Source organism: Acanthisitta chloris, unplaced genomic scaffold (genome assembly GCF_000695815.1).
Source record: "Acanthisitta chloris isolate BGI_N310 unplaced genomic scaffold, ASM69581v1 scaffold4095, whole genome shotgun sequence".
NCBI classification, from domain to species: Eukaryota; Metazoa; Chordata; class Aves; order Passeriformes; family Acanthisittidae; genus Acanthisitta; species Acanthisitta chloris.
In genome coordinates, this window is record NW_008672010.1 from 95,943 (window position 1) to 112,904 (window position 16,962).

Consider the following 16,962-nt stretch of genomic DNA (forward strand, 5'->3'; position numbering starts at 1 on the left):
GTATCTGCAGACAGAAGGGCATGTTCAACACAGAGCAGTGTGCTGGTTTGAGCTGAAGTAGAGTTAACTTTCTTCACAGAGGCTCGTATGAGGCTATGTTTGGGTTTTGTGCTGAACACAGAGTTGATAATGCAGAGATGTTGTTGTTATTGCTGAGCAGAGCTTACACAGAGCCAAGGCCTTTGCTGCTTTCCGTACTGCCACACTGGCAAGTAAGTTGGGGGTGCATGGGAGACTGGGAGGAGACACAGCTGGGACAGGTGACTCAGACTGACCAAAGGGATATTCCATACCATAGGACATTATGCTCAGTATATAAGGTGGGAGGAAGAAGGAGGAAGGGGGGACATCTGGAGTGATGGTGTCTGTCTTCCCAAGGAACCGTTACGCGTGATGGGCCCTGCTCTCCTGGAGATGGCTAAACACCTCCTGTCTTTGGGAAGCAGTGAATTAATTCCTTGTTTTGCTTTGCTTGTGTGTGCAGCTTTTGCTTTCTCTATTAAACTGTCTTTATCTCAACCCATGAGTTTTTGTAGCTTTTACTCTTCTAATTGGCTCCCCCGTCCCGTTGGTGGGGGAGTGAGTGAGAGGCTGTGTGGTTCTTGGCTGCTGCCTGGGGTTAAACCACGACAAGCAGGTAAAACTCTGCAATATCAGTGCTGCTGACAGCTCTAGGGTGACCTCAGGAAGAAAGTGGAGCAGCAGAGGAAGATGATCCCCAAGCACGTGGCAGCATGTCTGATGCCATGGCTGTGTAGGCAGTGACAGCTCCTGCCCCCAGGACCTTCAAGAGCCATCAGAGAAGGCAAACAGCAATAACAAATCAGGTGAACACATGATCCCAACATAGGAGCTTCTTGATCTACGATCATGCTAAACCATACACACAAAGCAGTGGTTCATGTTACGAGGCTGAGATCATGAATGCTCTTGCATTTTTAATGCCTCTATTTAATGCAATTCCAATACTGCTGACCAGGACCGAAGCTTCAGCAGAACAGTTCTTAATTAAATCTTAATAGCAGTCTATGTAGGTAGAAACAGTTCAGGATGATGGATTAGTCAGAGCTCAAAAGAACTAGTTTAGTCTTGCATTTATGCAAAGAGAAGGTTCAGGAAAGTGCAAAATTATGAAAGAGAGAAATGGTTTAACAAAGGCAGTGCACATTGGAAGGATCACTGAAATGTGAGGAAGTGAGACATGGAGGACCAGTAAAAATCAGAATTCCAGAATAATATATAGTGGAGGTACTTTGATGGTCTCAGGACCAAACTCCTGCTCAAAGCAAGGCCAACTCTGAAGTTAGATCAGGCTGAGAAGTCAGAGTTAGAGAAAGCAAAACGTGCAGGAAAGAGCAGCCCAGAAGTCTAAGCTATGAGATGTAAGGAAAAGAGTCTGTATTACTCAAAACCCCTGAATCAAAATGCTTCAAAAATGATACTGAAAATAAGGAAGGGGGATACAGGCAGCTTTTACTTGAGTATTTCTGGTGCTACTCATCACACAGCAATGGTGTTTGGAGTCCAGTGTGCCTGTTTGCCTTCATTCCTGCCTCTACAAACATCCCACACCATCCTCACATACCTTGGAAACAGATAATTTAAACTTACAGGCATCTCTGAAGAGTTCCTCTACAAACATCCCACATCATCCTCACATACCTTGGAAACAGGTATTTTAAACTTACAGGCATCTCTGAAGAGTTTGGCTGTGGGACCTACCTCACCACGGGGCCTTTAGCAGGATATTTACCTTTGTTTAAATAATCTCAGCCAGAAATAGTGCCAAAGCTCTGCAAACCACAGCACACCTGAGCACAGGAATGAGACCCAGAAGCCCCAATATCCCCTCAGCATGGCCAACAGCATCTGAACATGTTCTCAGCTGCTGTAACGTGCAAGAACGAAAACCAGAGGGTATGGCTGGTTTAATTTGGGGAATGAAGCCCATAGAAATACTTTCCACTAGATGGCTGAGGACAAAACATTCATAAATTAAATACACACAAGCACAGTCTCAACAGCATCCCTGTAACTGTGTGATCTGTGAGCTGGTCCTACCGAGTGCACCATTCAATTAAAATTTTTGTGAGTGTATAATTAGGTGGAGAGGTTTTTCCCCTGATCCTGTAACTGGATTCACACAGATGCATCTTTTTTCTGCACAGAGCACTACAGAATTCAGTGAGAAGTTCTGGGGAAAGAAATATGCATTTCAGACCAGCACAGTGGGAAAGGGACCCCTGTTTGTCTGAGTTTCCCCTGGTCAGGGCCTGGACTAGCATCATGCTTGAGCTGGTCTCAGCATGTCCTGTAGTTCAATAGATCCAGCCAATGTTCCTCGGAAAGGCACTGAGATATTCATCTGCAGCCTAAGGGCACACAACTCTTCCATTTTTCAATTTTCCACCTCTGTGTTTCTCCAGAATCAATCTAATTACTCAGCTAAGAAAATGTGGTTTCAATTACCTTTTCCCACTGGAAGAGGGCTTTCACATCAGCCCTAAAACTATAGGATGTTGTACCATGGAGCAGAGCATTTAAAGCCACAAGATTTCTGCTAAGGCCTCTCTCCTGCTCTGACCTGGGGCATACCAGGGAGAGAAGCCCCTCCTATGAGAAGGAAAACAGACTGCTCACATATTCCCACTCTTGCAGCACTCACCTTGGAAGAAGGAAATATTGATTTACGCCCCCATCACTCTAGTCCATAAGCTGTTGTGTTGGCTTCACCCATCTGTAAGGATGGGCTTGGACCATGATAGCAGATGATGAACTGGAAGGGCCTGAGGGTAGGACAGATTATGCTCAGCTGCCTGGCTATGGGGACAGCCTGGGGTAGAGGCTGGAGTAAAGAAAAATAAAAGTTTGTATCCCAACCACTGGCTTTACAAATGAGTGCAGCCTTCTGGTGTCCCTTGTGACCCTCCATGAACATCCAGAGTCCTCAGCTGCATCCCAACTTCCCAGCAATCACTTATTAAGCCATGAGACTGCAACTGTTCCCTGTTCTTGTCGTGGGTGATCTCTCAGCAGTGCTTTACAGCAGGTCTGCATGACCTTCAGCAAACAGCCTTCATCTGCTGTAACCAGCACTATCAGTTTTACAAGGGGATAATCAGTCCCCAGTTGTTTGCCAGGTTGGGTAGGAGAGCTGCACTCATCAAAGGTGTCACCTGCCTGGGCTGGGCTGAGCTCACAGAGAACTGTGACAAACTTTAGAAGCAACAAAAGCCTTTCTCCTTCACAGCCTGAAACCATAATTCCAGGCCCTGTGAGCCTGCTTTGGTAAAGAGGCAGAGCACACAGCACACACCTGTCAGTGACAGCATTTGATCTCACTGACCAGCCTCACCCACATAGCACCAAGGGTCAGAGACCTCTAGGATACTGAGTGCAGCCAGTTAGAGGAGAAAACAGGAGCAGAATATCTGGATTAAACCTTACTACCACTGAATCCCATGATGGGCACTCAACCTGCAGGAAAAGCACCACCTTTACAAGACACCAGAAAATCCAATCTAAAGCCTCAAAGAGTTGGGAAACCAAACCTCCCTGAGCTGCTGCTCAAAGGATTTGTAATAGTTCTGAGCAGACCTTTCAAATGCACTGAAGCAAGTGCAAAATCACATCCTTAAAATTACTTCCACTTAAGTCATTTGGAGCTACAGAAACATCCACAGGCTTTAAGAGAGCAGAATTTCAAAAGCTGTCCCATCCCTTGGCACAAAGTGGTGCACGCAATATGTCACATAGCAGTGCACACTTCAGCACCTAAATTTACCCATTTGGGCAGGCACATGGAGCACAGATATGTATCCCCTTCACCCTGCCCAGGTGTCTTCAGTGATCAGCATCACACCCAGCAGATCTGAGTGCACCTCTCCTGCCCTGCTCTGCCCCATGTCACCCACAGTGTATTTCTTGGGGGATGTTGCTTAGCCATCAAAGATTAGATAAGTTTAACAGCAGCATTGTGGGAGCTTTGAAAAAAGAAATCAAATAGCTCAAGTGAGGGCAGAGGAATTAAGAAGAGGGAACACAAAGCCAGCACTGCAGTTGTGGGAAATAGGAAACACGATTACTGCTTTGCTTGCAGCTATTGCAAAAATTAAAAGTGTGACAGCCCCTGGCAACATGTGGAATTGAAAAGCAGGACCTGTCATTTACCAGCTACTCAGCTGGCATGGAAAGAATGAAGATGCTGTACATTACCACACAGAAACCATTTATGGTAACAACATGTGCAGCTTCCATCCCAAGCCACCTTTACTTGTTAATCCTTGCCTGGCCAAATGTGCAGGAGCCACAGGCTCCCTGTCCTAGCATCCAAATGAAATTATTCTTCCTTCCTGCAAGCCTGCAGTGGGAGAAGCTAACAGGAGTCAGGGTGATTTTTGCCTCTTAATTTACAGTGTCAGGTGAGAGCAGGGCAAGAGAAAGAGCAGGCAAAGCTCTCAGAAAGTCACCATTTACCTGCCTCAGTCTTGCAGCAGCAGCCACACAAATGCTGTGCAAGTCCCTAAAAGGTCATGGCAAGGAGAAAAAGTCATCCCAGCTGCTGAGTGTGTTCCCAGTGCACAACTTCCCAGAGAGTGGAGCAGCCAGCACCAGTGTCCTCCAGCCAGCACCAGTGTCCTCCAGCCAGCACTGTCCCCACACCACCAGGACAGCACTGCAACTTCTAATGAGGAAATCAGATGTCAGATTTAATCATCCCCTTGTACCCCAATACATTGCAAGGACAAGGCTGCTGACACAGGAGTGGTAGCAGCCAGTGCTTTGCAGTGGGAAGGGATGGCATTCCCCTACCCAGCCTTAGGAAACATGACAGTCCCCTCCATGATCCAGCAAGTGACTTCCTCCCTTCTGACAAACTTCCAACCATGACCATCACTTATCATCCATTGCAGGGGGATGACACAAGACAGAAGAGGGCACGGGGGGGACACTGAGCCTCAGAGCTGTGCCTGTGGCTCTGCACCTCCTTGGCTCACAGGGGAGATCCCAGGGACAGGCTCTCCAGTGTCTCCATCACCCCTGGGAAGAGCAAGAAATGCCCACTCAGAAAAGCCTCACTTTACACCCCAAGCCCTTGCAGAGCCAGGTGCACACAATGAGGGCTCTGCTTCTGCCTGCAGGAAAACTCTGCAGTCTGGAGAGCAACAGTTCCCACCAAATACCCCCAAAAGTTGCAGCTGGGATCATAAAACCCCTGGAAGACTGATGCAATGTAAAGCAGTATCCTCAGACCACATAAATCATGCTGGTTTAGTGCCTGTCCTGTATAAAGCCTCTCTTTTCTCATGCCTGTGGCAGATTTCCATTCTTTGTTAGCTGGGACATGAAAGGCTGTGTCAAAGAGGCTGCTCTTGGTGGCAAGCAGAACACAGCCACTTGCTGGTGGGGAATGCAGCAAGCCTGAACTCATTTGTTAGCTTGTCCAATTACTTTTCACCTTGAGTTTCGTGTTTGCAGAAGTGAAAAGGAGTCTGAAGAAGAGACTGTAAAAACCATAAAGAAAATGCAAAATACCCTGAACTCTTTTCTCTTCTCTTCCACAAAGCCAGGCCATCTTGTCATTCATTCTTTTTGAGTTTCTGAAGTATGATCCAGAGAGGATCATAATGCAGAGTTGGCATTTAACAAGAAATATCAATCCAGACTGGCTTAAAATCTTGCAAGTATGACAGTGCTCAAAAAATAGACACCTGAATTGCCTTCCTGTTTTCCTCAACAAGCCTTATGAATTTTTTATGAGCTGCAAAACTTCCAGTGTCGGTGCAAAACACCAGTGTATAATTTTAACAGGCACTAAAACATTCTTCTCTCCCATACCTCTGACCCTACATATAAGTATATATATATCCCTCATTTGTACAGTCTGGTTTGCCCCTTTTTTTAAATTTAACCTAATACTAATAGAAACCAGAGTTCTTCTTTCTGGTGAAATTTGTCTTGGATGTATTTCTGCTGAAATATTTCTGTGCAAGCCTCTCTGAGAAACATCTAAGAGCTGAGACCCTGAAAAACTGACCCTGTAACCCAGAGGCCTCCAGCAATGTGGGTTTTTTCCAGGTTTCACAAGAATGACCTTCTGACAGTGTAAAGTGGCACAGAGCCACTGCAAACAGTCTAGATCTGCTGGTAAGACCATTTGATGACCACACAGATGATAAAATAGACAACTACATGGACCCCAGTGCTGGCAGATTTGGGACCACCAGTGCACTGTGACATGCAGCTCAGCTTTTCCCACTTTTCCACAGTGGCAAGTGGCTCTAAAGAGCTGTTCTTGCACAGGGACATTGGTCAGCACCAAAAGAACTGCCCAAGTAGTTAATATTTTCCAAACTGCTGGGAAAACACAACTAAGAACTCAGCACAACATGACTGGTGTTGGCTGTGGGGAGTCACTGGGGATGTGAGTAGGATTGGAGCGTACTCAGCTGTGAGGAAAAGGGGGGGGAAATCATTTATACTAATAAAACAAAGTCTATTATTCCACCAGTAGTAAAACAATGACAGGAGCAGGCCTGCAATTTCCTCAGTAATAATCTCATTCCCTTGGTGGAATAACAACACTGCCTTTGGCTTTGTAATTTATCCACCAGGGTATCAGCCCATTGTAACAGAGCAACCTCCTCATTACCCCGAAAATGAAAGCAAGTACCCCACACTATTAACAGGCAGCCAGAGCCCACCAGTCTCTGGAGACAGAGGGGATCAGCCATCAGCTCCTGGTAACGATGCACAGACTGAAAGGGGGGGTGGTCTGAGAAAACAAGAGGCACAGCTGCAAAGGCAGGGGAAAAGGGATAAGAGGGTTAAAACCTGCAGCTTTTCATTCTTTGCCATGCTAGAAGAGAATTCCAAGGTCCAAGATCTGCATAGCTCATGCTTTTAAGAGTTTGTCACCAGGGCTTGGAGAACTGCTGCTCACCAGCTGACCCATGGTAACTGAGCCTTGCACGTGCCTGCTCCAGATCTCTGGAAAAGAATTGGTGGTACTTGCTAATAATAAAGTGCATTGTTAGTCTCAGCTGCTTGGGTCAGATGGTTTGGTTTGCACCTGCTTTGACTGAGGAGCCCACAGGCTCTTCCTTGGGCAGTGCTGCTGGAGACAGGACAGACACACACACTGGTGCTGGAGGACAAGTGACAGTGAGCAAATGCCCCAGGTGACAGCTATGGTATCAAAGTCCCCTCTGCAAACCCCACAGGGCAGCTCCCAAAGACCTACCCACACCTCCACCACCCTGATGCCTTCTGTTAACGACCTTGACTTCCCATCAGAAATACTTGCAGTTGCCACAGCAGCATCCTGATATTAGAAAAAAAAATAAACCGAAGAAAAACAAAGCAGACAAGGCCCAAGCTTCAGTAAGACAAAGTGTTCTCTTCCTTATCCAGCAATCTTATCTGATCAGTGCTCTGGCTTTTCAATTTCCAGATTACCCAGCTGACACGCGCTGCTCCCGCGGCACATGGAGGAGCCACAGGCCAACAGCTCCAAAACTGGGGCTGGAGCCAAGGTCCTTTGTGTCACTTCATATTTAGGCAATTAAACAACCACTCCTGCAAGGGGATGGCATTGCAGGTGCCCAGCACACAGCTGCCTGCCTGCACTCTGTGGCTTCCCTGGCTGCTCCTCTGGGTCTCACCCACACAGCAGATCACAGCCACTCACCTTCAGAAGGTCATGACATCATGTTTTTTTGAACTTCTTGATTTCTTTAGCTAACCTGTCACTTTGGTGGGACCACTGACCTTTATCCCTTCCATCATTCAAACCTCAGGTGCAGAACATGAGCTCCCTATGTGGCTGGGACATCCATTCCCAGAGATCAACAGCCCTTTGTTACTGCTCTTAACAAACTGCTTTGTAAGCAATTTGGCTCCTGCCTGGCCATGCTCTCCAAAGAGCTTTGCCCACCTCCAGGAAGTCCTACTTAACTTGGCCACTAGGTCAGGTACACTGGAAAGCCCATCCAGGGCCAGAAGATCTGCAAAGCTGCAGGACAGATTGGCATCAGAGCTCTCACCCTCCTTCCTGCGTGGCCATGAGGTCAGTTACACTGGAAAGCCCATCCAGGGCCAGAAGAGCTGCAATGCTGCAGGACAGGTTGGCATCAGAGCTCTCACCCTCCTTCCTGCACCAGCACCCAAAACATGTGCTGTACTGACTGGGGGAAGAAGCTTTCCCATTTTTGAACTTCACTTGGGGGAGTGGATTATAACTTCCTCCTGGGCTTAACACCTTCCTGTGCAGCATTAACAACCCCCCAAACAAAAACTCTTCTTCTTCCTAGTTCTTATTAATCTTGGTTTTTATTAAGTCTATCACATCTCTATTACTGCTGCCTGGTGACCTTCCTAGCTCCAATGAAGGGCAAAATGATAAAGCTTTGTGACCAAGTCCACGAACACAGAAATATTTCACCTGAACCTATAGTGCTATTATTGCTTTTAAGTAGAACAGAGCTATTAAAAAAAATAAAAAATATAAGCCCATACGTGGTGACCTTGCAGAGCCTGAGTGCTCTCTGAGAGTTAGGAGAAGTATATGAATCTGCAGCACCATCCATTACAGAAATCAAATCATTCCTCATCCAGCTTTCTTAACAAAATCCACCATCATAATGGTGCTGCTACCCCAGGGATTGCCCCAGCATGGGAAGGCTGGTTTCAGTGGCATGGGGAGGCTGATGGACTCTTAGTGGGAGTCTGAGAGGTGGAAAGTAAGAACAAGGGTGAAGTCCAGCATCATACAGCTCCAGAGAGCATCTTCCTGGGCTTGTGCCAGGATGGCAGGATGCTGGATATCCACTGTGAATAAACAGAGCTATTCCTTTGCTTCAGCCTACACAAACTATCCTAGCAGAAAAGCACATGCCTAGGGAAATCCCTAATTGAGAATTTTTGTTGAACCAGTGCTGTGAGCACAGCAGCAGAGAGAGCTGACACAGGTGATGTTACTGCAAATATAATCTGCCCTCCCTTGCTCTCCTTCTGTCTCAGTACCCCTGCTCAGCACTGAGATGCTCACCTTGTTTCAGACACCCTTGGGCCACTGAGGCTTCCCATGGGGTAGTCGGACACAGCCCAGGACCCAGAGGACATGGGTTCTGGATCTCCTGGAAAGGCCAGTGAGCAGCCAGACCCACACTGCATGTATATGTGAGCACCTCTGAATGTAAACCCTGACTGGGTCCCAACCCTTTCATTTCTCTGCTAAGCCCATGTTATAGAACCTGTTGGGCAACACACAACACAATTTTGCCAAGCATCCTTGTCATTAGGCTTTCAGCAGGTAAAGCCTCCACCCATCCTGGTGCTTGTGGTCCACCAGGCCATGTCTGAGCCAAAACTGGCTTGCAGAGGGCTTGCAGCCCCCAAAGCATAGCCTGGAGTCTGTTATATTGTGGCTTGTCTTTGAAAGAAACTCACCTTCCTCCCATACCTCAATTTCCCCCTGTAGTGCTGTGGTACTTCACAGCTCTTTGAAGGCACTTGGGATCCATGGAGAGCCCTGGGTGGGATTAGCTGGAGGCAGAGAAGGCTCTGATGGAGACTGGACCAGAAGAGAACATTGGCAGTTTTGATTAAGTTAGAAACTGCAGAATCAAACTCATTATTAATATAGCTTTATGCCACTGCATGTTGTAAGGTGCTTTCTAAACCTGTCACTGCAATTTATCATGCTAGCAGTATAATAAAATACAGCTATAAAATTTTGGATTAAATGTTCAAGGTCAGTGGTGGACTTTGAGCTTCCCCATCTCTTCCTTGCTGCTTTAGCAGATGCTCTATTAAGCAGTTACAAGCTCTGGGAGAAAGTTTCTTTGGAGAAAAGATTCAGTTGTGGAGCATTTCCAGAATTAAATCTTCAGATATTTCATCAAATTACAAAACAATACAGTAACAAACAACAAGAGTAATAAACACTGGATGGCTTCAGGTTGAGGCTTTTACTTCAGAAACACTCTCATTTTCCTTGTGTTTGCAAAATGTGGCTCTCTGCTGCTGTCTTTGCAAAACAGACAGAAGGTGATCTCATAATTTTGATAGAAATTTGGATGTGTTAGAGCAGCACCCTGGAGATTTTGGGGGAGTAATACAGCAGCTTATAGCAAGACTAGACCAAGAATCCACTGCAGTATGTACTGAATAAAATCAGTGCATAGAGCTGATGCAACTGAGTTTTTATGTATTAAAGGGTAACAAAAGCAGCACATATTTTCACCTTCAAGCTGCATACAAACACACACAAGGCTTAGCTGCATATCCATTGCAAAAGCAGGAGATTCTTAAAAATGAGTACAAAGAAGGTCCAATGCTCCCTGCTCCAGCCCCAGCTATTCAAGCTGGGCAGCTGAAATGACCCTGTGTCAGGATCTGGTCTCTGAGTTTCCCTCAGATGACTCCTGTTGTTCCATTAAAAAGCTGAAGGAAGGATTTGGTCACACAGTCACCATTAAAAAACAACCAACAGCTGAAAATTCAGACACTGTCCCAGGTACTAAATTATTCTCCCTATTCTGGCACATGTGCCAGCAAGCTGGCTCATTGTTCAGGCTCTAAGAGTTGGCCATAATAAAAGACATTACTTCTTCCCACAATCCTTACCTCTCTTATAGCCTTACAGGAGACCATAACAGCTACAAGAACATTGCTGCTATTAAATTAGTGGTATCACTATTTCTTATTTTTAGAATGTTTGGCTGCTTCCCCTGATGCTGAATAGGGCAACTAAATTACTAGCAAATTAATACTGCTTATCTTTTCTTTCCTCGGAGCTCAGCTGCCTCCTGCTTTCCCTGGCTAATGGTTGTCTCCAGGGACACATCTGTGGGCTTGCTTGAAATTTGTCACACTTTAAAACAGGAGAAGGGCAGCTCAGTTTGGTGTTGTGAATATCACATGGGCACATGAGGCAAGTCAGGAGGTGAGAAGGCCAAAGGCTTCTGGTTTTGCTATGAGATTGTTTCCTCAACAAAATTCATCCCTGTACATGAGGCAAGACCTTAGGAATCTTGGACTTTTGTTGGTGTAACAAAGTTCAAGGGGGCAGTTTGAAAAGAGAGACCCTGCCACCATCCAGCAGCATGGGGGTGTCCTGTGGTGCTCCACATTTTGACAGCGTTGGTGTGTCCTCATCACCCCCAGAGCCTGTTACTTGGGTACTGAGGTGCAGCTGAAAGCACCTGTAGGGAAGGATGATGGCATATCCCCTGGGCCATTATAGAATCATGGAATCATTAAAGTTGGAAAAGACCTCTAAGATCATTGGACAGATCCTGGTTCCTTTTCTTTCCATCCATCAAAGACTCCTCCATCCTTCTCATTTGGGGTAAGGACAACAACCAAAAAAGTAGAAACATTGCAAAGCAGAAATCTTTCTTTATCAAACTGATAGGGCTTCAGCCTGTGGGATTTGAACAGAGAAAAGCAATGCTACCTTTTGCTCCTCACTCACAAACCTCCCAGTCTGCCTTTTGCAACTGGAAACACGGAATTGCTGAACACGAGTACTGGCGAGAACTACAAGTACCCCATCATAAAGTCCAGGCTATCCACTTTACTGCACAGTAATCTGTTTTACTACTTGTATTATAGTGACAGAATTGTTTTCTGCAACCTAGTTCAGATTAAGAAACTGGGGGGATGAGACACATTAGCTTCTGTAATATATATATTGCCAGAGCCCTGGCTGGTATAAAACAGCTTCCTCGGGGAATTAAGCAGAAAGTGAGAGGCAGAAACATTCTCAGCTGCTGATTTTCAGTTTTAGTCTGAAAAAAAAATGGAACTGCTCTGGTGCTACAAGCCAAAGCCTCAGGTGGTCACTGTAAATCTGAATACATGCTGTCAAAGTCAACAGCTTCTCCAGTGGAGATTCGGGTTAGTTCATGTATTTTCACAAAATAAGCTTCATTTGCATTATTTACAAAATGCAAACATAATCTCTGTTACACAGCAAGCAACACAGCCCTAGAGCAGGTCCCTACACCAATAAGCATGCCAAGGAACCAGGGACTGTTTCCTGGGGATGTTTGCAAACTAAAGCTGAGCCACTGAGCATCAACCCTGCCAAGGCACCAAGCATTGAGACTGCACTGAGCTCCAGGGAGCAGAGAGAGCTGAGACAGGTCAGTCCTTGCAGGGGACATCCCTTTGTCCAGATGCCAGCCTTGCTGCCCTGGCTCTGAGAGCCATGGCACAGTCCAGAGACACTGCCAACACCAGGAAGGGAACAGCAACACTATGGCCTTTTCCTGAAGACAACTGAGCAAACAGTTCAAGAGGCACCTGGATCTGGTGCTGGAAGAAATGGTTTAGGGGTTACAGCAGTGACAGGTCAATGGTTGGTCCTGATGATCTTGGAGGTCACTTCCAACCTTGATGATTCTATGATTCTATAACAGCAGGGTCTGTGCACTCTTGAGGAAAGCTCTTGATCCATGTAGGCACCTTCCAAATCACTGCCATTTACTGCTGCTGGAGCAAGGGGAAGGGATGTGAGGCAAGTTTGGGGGTTTCCTTCCATGGCTGTGATGCCCACACCTGACACCAGCAAACACACCATAGGCTCCTCCAGCCCCCCAGGATACAGACCTGATGCTTCACATAGGAGATGCTTGATGCCCCCAACACAGCTCCCATGCAGCTGTAGACTGCACCCCCTGCACCTCCACACAGGCTGTGACAGTTCTGCCTCACCAGTGAGTTGGGAAAAGAAGGGAATGGGCAAACCATAGCAATAATTACATGCCTTAGTAATGTTATTAATCAGGACTATGTTGAAAACTTGGCATTTTTAGAATTTTTTTTCAGAAACATTATCAAAAATCCAGTGTTAAACTGTTTTTCTAGATCTTTCAGCAGAGTGAATCAAGCTTTGCCACACAAGCATCCTAACAGCTCTAAGGCACTGCAGCAGAGTAAGACTTGGGCAGCTCATAGGAACCATCCTATAATGAAGATTTCCAAATCACTAGAGTAATTCATAAGTTAAACCTGCTCTGGCATTAAATGCCCAGTCAATCAAATTAGACATGTTAAATACACTCTTGGGCTCATGCATTTCATTTGCTCCATGTTCCACAAATTCCCACCATGGCCCTTCCCTGCAGCATCTCAGCCTGGGTCGCTGCAGAGAGAGGGATGATCAAACAAGCATAAATCTTACTTCAGAGCAGAGCAGAGGAGGGGAGGACATGGTAAATGGACATAACTCTGAGCAACTACAAGCAAGTGGGAAGGTACAAAGGTACAATTGCCTGCAATTAAGTCTAACAGTGTCTAACAGTATCATCCCCCATATTACTGTGCAATAGCATAAGGGAGGGTAAAGCTCCTTGCAAAAAGGCAGGAGATGCTCAGTTAAAAGGGATAAAAATCCATTACAACATCCCAGGTACACAGCACACAGCACTGGTTTGAACCCCTGGAGAGACAGAGAAGAAGGTGGGTTGGAAAGTGTGTGGATGGGAGGAGGCCAAAGAAGTCAGAACAACATTTCACCTGCTCCAGCAGCAGCTCATTGGCCATGACCTGCACCCTGATAGGTTCAAACCTCCCATCTACACCCCTGTGAGCAACATCAGGGTTAATCTGCAGAGCATGTTCCTTGCTCAGTCATGGTCAGACATGAAGCATCTCTTCCACAGCAGGGGAGAAGGTGACATTTTTTTATTGGAAGAGCTGGGAACAACCCACAGAGGCAGCCAGGAAGCTCCCAGCCCACAAGTAACTACTTTGGCACACCTATTGCAGCATTAGGGGACAGGCAATGGGACAACAGTGCTGGCTCAATCAGGAGACTTCTGTTTCTAAGTCACTGCTTGGGTTTTGCCCTCCAAGTGCTCCATTTGTGTGTTCTCAAACAGGAACTCAGCCCTTGCAGAGCAGCTCTCCATGGGCCCAAGCCTTTGCAGTGGGTTACAACAGAATGGATTACAACAGGCTCCAATTTAAGCATTGCTTCCACCTGACAAACCTTTACAAAACATCTTTACTTTCATTAGCAACTGTGCTCTCCAAAAAAAAAAGGCACTACAGTGCATTATTAAGGAAAAAAATCCTTTGTAAAAACAAGTCATGTTTTCAGAATTGCTTTAACAGGCAGGATAAATATTGATGAAGTTTCCTGCAATTGCAGAGAGTGGCTCCTGTCCACCTCCCATTGCAGATTTAATCAAGGGTGGCCCAAGTTTTTCATTGAGTCATGAAAGTGATATCAAAATCATAAAAAAAGAGCAAAGTTATATGCACTGCTTTACCACTGATAAGAATGATTGACTCTGGTGATTTCATCACTGAGATTACAAGCTGCCACAATAAGCAAGCAGCTACTTCATTTATTACTCTACTCTGTGCTCAGCTCTGGCTGAAACCTGGACCCAGCTATTTCACACCAGCCTGTTCTCAGGGCTTTTTCCCATGGGAAAGCTTTCATAGGTAATCTGCTGATTTCTGTGTAGGTGACCACCACTGCTGCCCTCAGCAACACACCAGGTCCTGGCCATGCTGGTACTTCACAGCCTCTCAGCTGCAAAGTTACCAACTCATGTCAATGCAAGGCAGGAGGATGCTAGTGCCTGTGAAACAGCTCACCTGTCCCCTCACCACTTGAATACAAGGAGCAGGGCTGGTGCTTCCAGCCTTTGGGGGAACAGAGTTGCTGTGTGACAGGACTGTTTTGTTCACAGTGTCAGAGAAACCCCCTGATGCAGCCTGGGGCTGGCAGCATCCTGGAGAAGGGGATGCAGCAACGGGGCACACCATGCTGTGGCTCAGCCTCAGGTGCACAGAGAATATTGTACTCCTTTATAAAGACTTTTGCATAACACCATGCACACATAGTGAAATATACCCCATTTTGAAAAGCAACAAAAGTCCCAGCTGGAAATAAATGGGATGTCAGCACCAAATTGGTGACCATATTTTTAAAGGCATTTGCAGTCCCTCACAGGCACCCAGAGGGGTCAAAAAACTCCTGCACCTGCTGACCCCAGTGGCAAATTCAGAAGGCACTGTGTCCCAACCAACACTACTCTAATAAAAATAACCTCCCTTAACCCCTTGAGGCTCCACATATGACTCGTTTGCTTAAATGAACGTTTGAAAACATGATCAGAAAATGAACCTGTGGTCCTGCCCGTGCAGATGGACACTGCTGCTGCTCTCCTGTGCTGACTCTGAGCAGAAATTTCTGCTCTTACAACACACCACACACACACAGGGGACTGGTGCAGCATCACTCACCTGCACCGTACGTCGTGGCCAACATGATGGAGGAGACCCATGCGATCTCGCCATAGGACGTGCCAAAGAAATCCTGGATTTCTTTGAAGAAGATGGCTAAGCCTTTGGGGAAGGCATATGCGAAGCCGATGGAAATGAAAGCTCCAAAGACAACCACCCAGCCCCAGCCACCATCCGGTGGGCTGGGGGCTTGCCCTGCCTTAGTGGGGGGTGGCATGGCTGGGTGGGTGAGCAGCCACCCACGTTTCTTGGGGAGCCCTGAAATACAAAGTGTAAAGGTGCAGGGTCAGGTCTGGGATGCTGCTCCTTCAGACCTCCAGTTCTAGGATGCTGCTCCCCTGGCTCCTTAGGTGCAGGAAGCTGCTCCTCCAGATCCCAGTCCTGGGTTCTGCTTCCCTGGACTCCCAGTCCTGGTGTGTTTCTCCCCCAGTCCCAGGATGCTTCTCTCCCAGTCCTGGGATGCTGCTTCCCTGGAACCCCAGGCTCAGGATGCTGCTCCCCTAGACCTCCAGTCCTGCGATTCTGCTCCTCCAGACCTCCAGTCCCAGGATGCTCCTCCCCTGGACATCTAGCCCTAGTGTGCTTCTCCCCCAGTCCTGGGATACTGCTTCCCTGGACCCCCAGGCCCAGGATGCTGCTCTTTCAGTTCCCCAGTCCTGGGATATTGCTCTGCCAGACCCCCAGGCCCAGGATGCTGCTCCCCCAGATCTCCAGTCCCAGGATGCTGCTCCCCCAGATCCCCAGTCCCAGGATGCTGCTCCCCCAGTCCCGGGATGCTCCTCCCCCAGTCCCAAGGCTGCAGCGACAGCATCACCCCAACATCCCTTCTGCCTAGCAAGCCACGTCCCGTGTCCCCTCTGTGCCGTTTGCAAAGCCCCCCAGCCGTGTCACCGTGCCGCTGGGGAGGAGCGGGACGGGGCAGAAAACGCCCCGTGGAATTGGGTAAAACCAAACCCAGCGGCTCCAACCCTGCACATCGCCCTCCTGGTACCCCCTGAACCCACCTGCGGAGCGAGGAGCCCGCACTGAGCCCCGGGACGGGACGGGACGGGACGGGACGGGACGGGACGGTCCCCGCTGCCCCGTCCGGCTGGGGACAGCACCCACCTCCCCCGAAACCTCATCTCCTCCCTCCTCCGCTCCCTTTCCCCCGTGTCTTCCTCGCCCCCAGCAGCGACACGTCGGGAAAAGGCAGCAGCAGCACCAGCCCCGTCGTGGGAGTTGATTAAACCACCCTCGGTTACTTAAATTCAAATTGTTCGGGGTGTTTTCCCCCCGTGTTTCCACCAGCATCCCTGCTCTTTTCTCCTCCGTGCAAAACTCCAGGTCTTTTGTCCTCTGTACAAAGTTGCAGGCTGCTCTCCTGCCCCCGTGCCTTATCATCGTTAAAAAAAAAAAAAATGAGAGTTTTTACAAAGGTGGTAGGACAAGGGGGAACGGGTTTAAGCTGAAAGAGAGGTGATTTAGATTAGACGTTAGGCAAAAAATTCTTCACCGTGAGGGTGGTGAGGCACTGGCACAGGTTGCTCAGAAAAGCTATGGATGCTTCATCCCTGGAAATGTTCAAGGCCAGGTTGGATGGGGCTTGGAGAAACCTGGTCTAGCAGATGTCCCTGCCCATGGCAGGGGCTTGGAACAAGACGATCTATAAAGTCCCTTCCAACCCAAACCATGATCATTGCAAACTTCTGC

At 47.5% G+C, this 16,962-nt stretch overlaps 1 protein-coding gene across 1 annotated transcript in view; it reads right to left on the reverse strand.

Annotated features, from left to right (window-relative positions):
* The window catches only part of LOC103801894 (monocarboxylate transporter 2-like), a 24,870-nt gene extending 9,383 nt beyond the window's left edge, over nucleotides 1-15,487 (reverse strand). Inside the window, exon 1 of the mRNA XM_009074330.1 lies at nucleotides 15,271-15,487. Coding sequence (XP_009072578.1) covers nucleotides 15,271-15,487 — 217 coding nt within the window. The remainder of the gene's footprint in view (nucleotides 1-15,270) is intronic.
* Nucleotides 15,488-16,962: the final 1,475 nt, after the last annotated feature.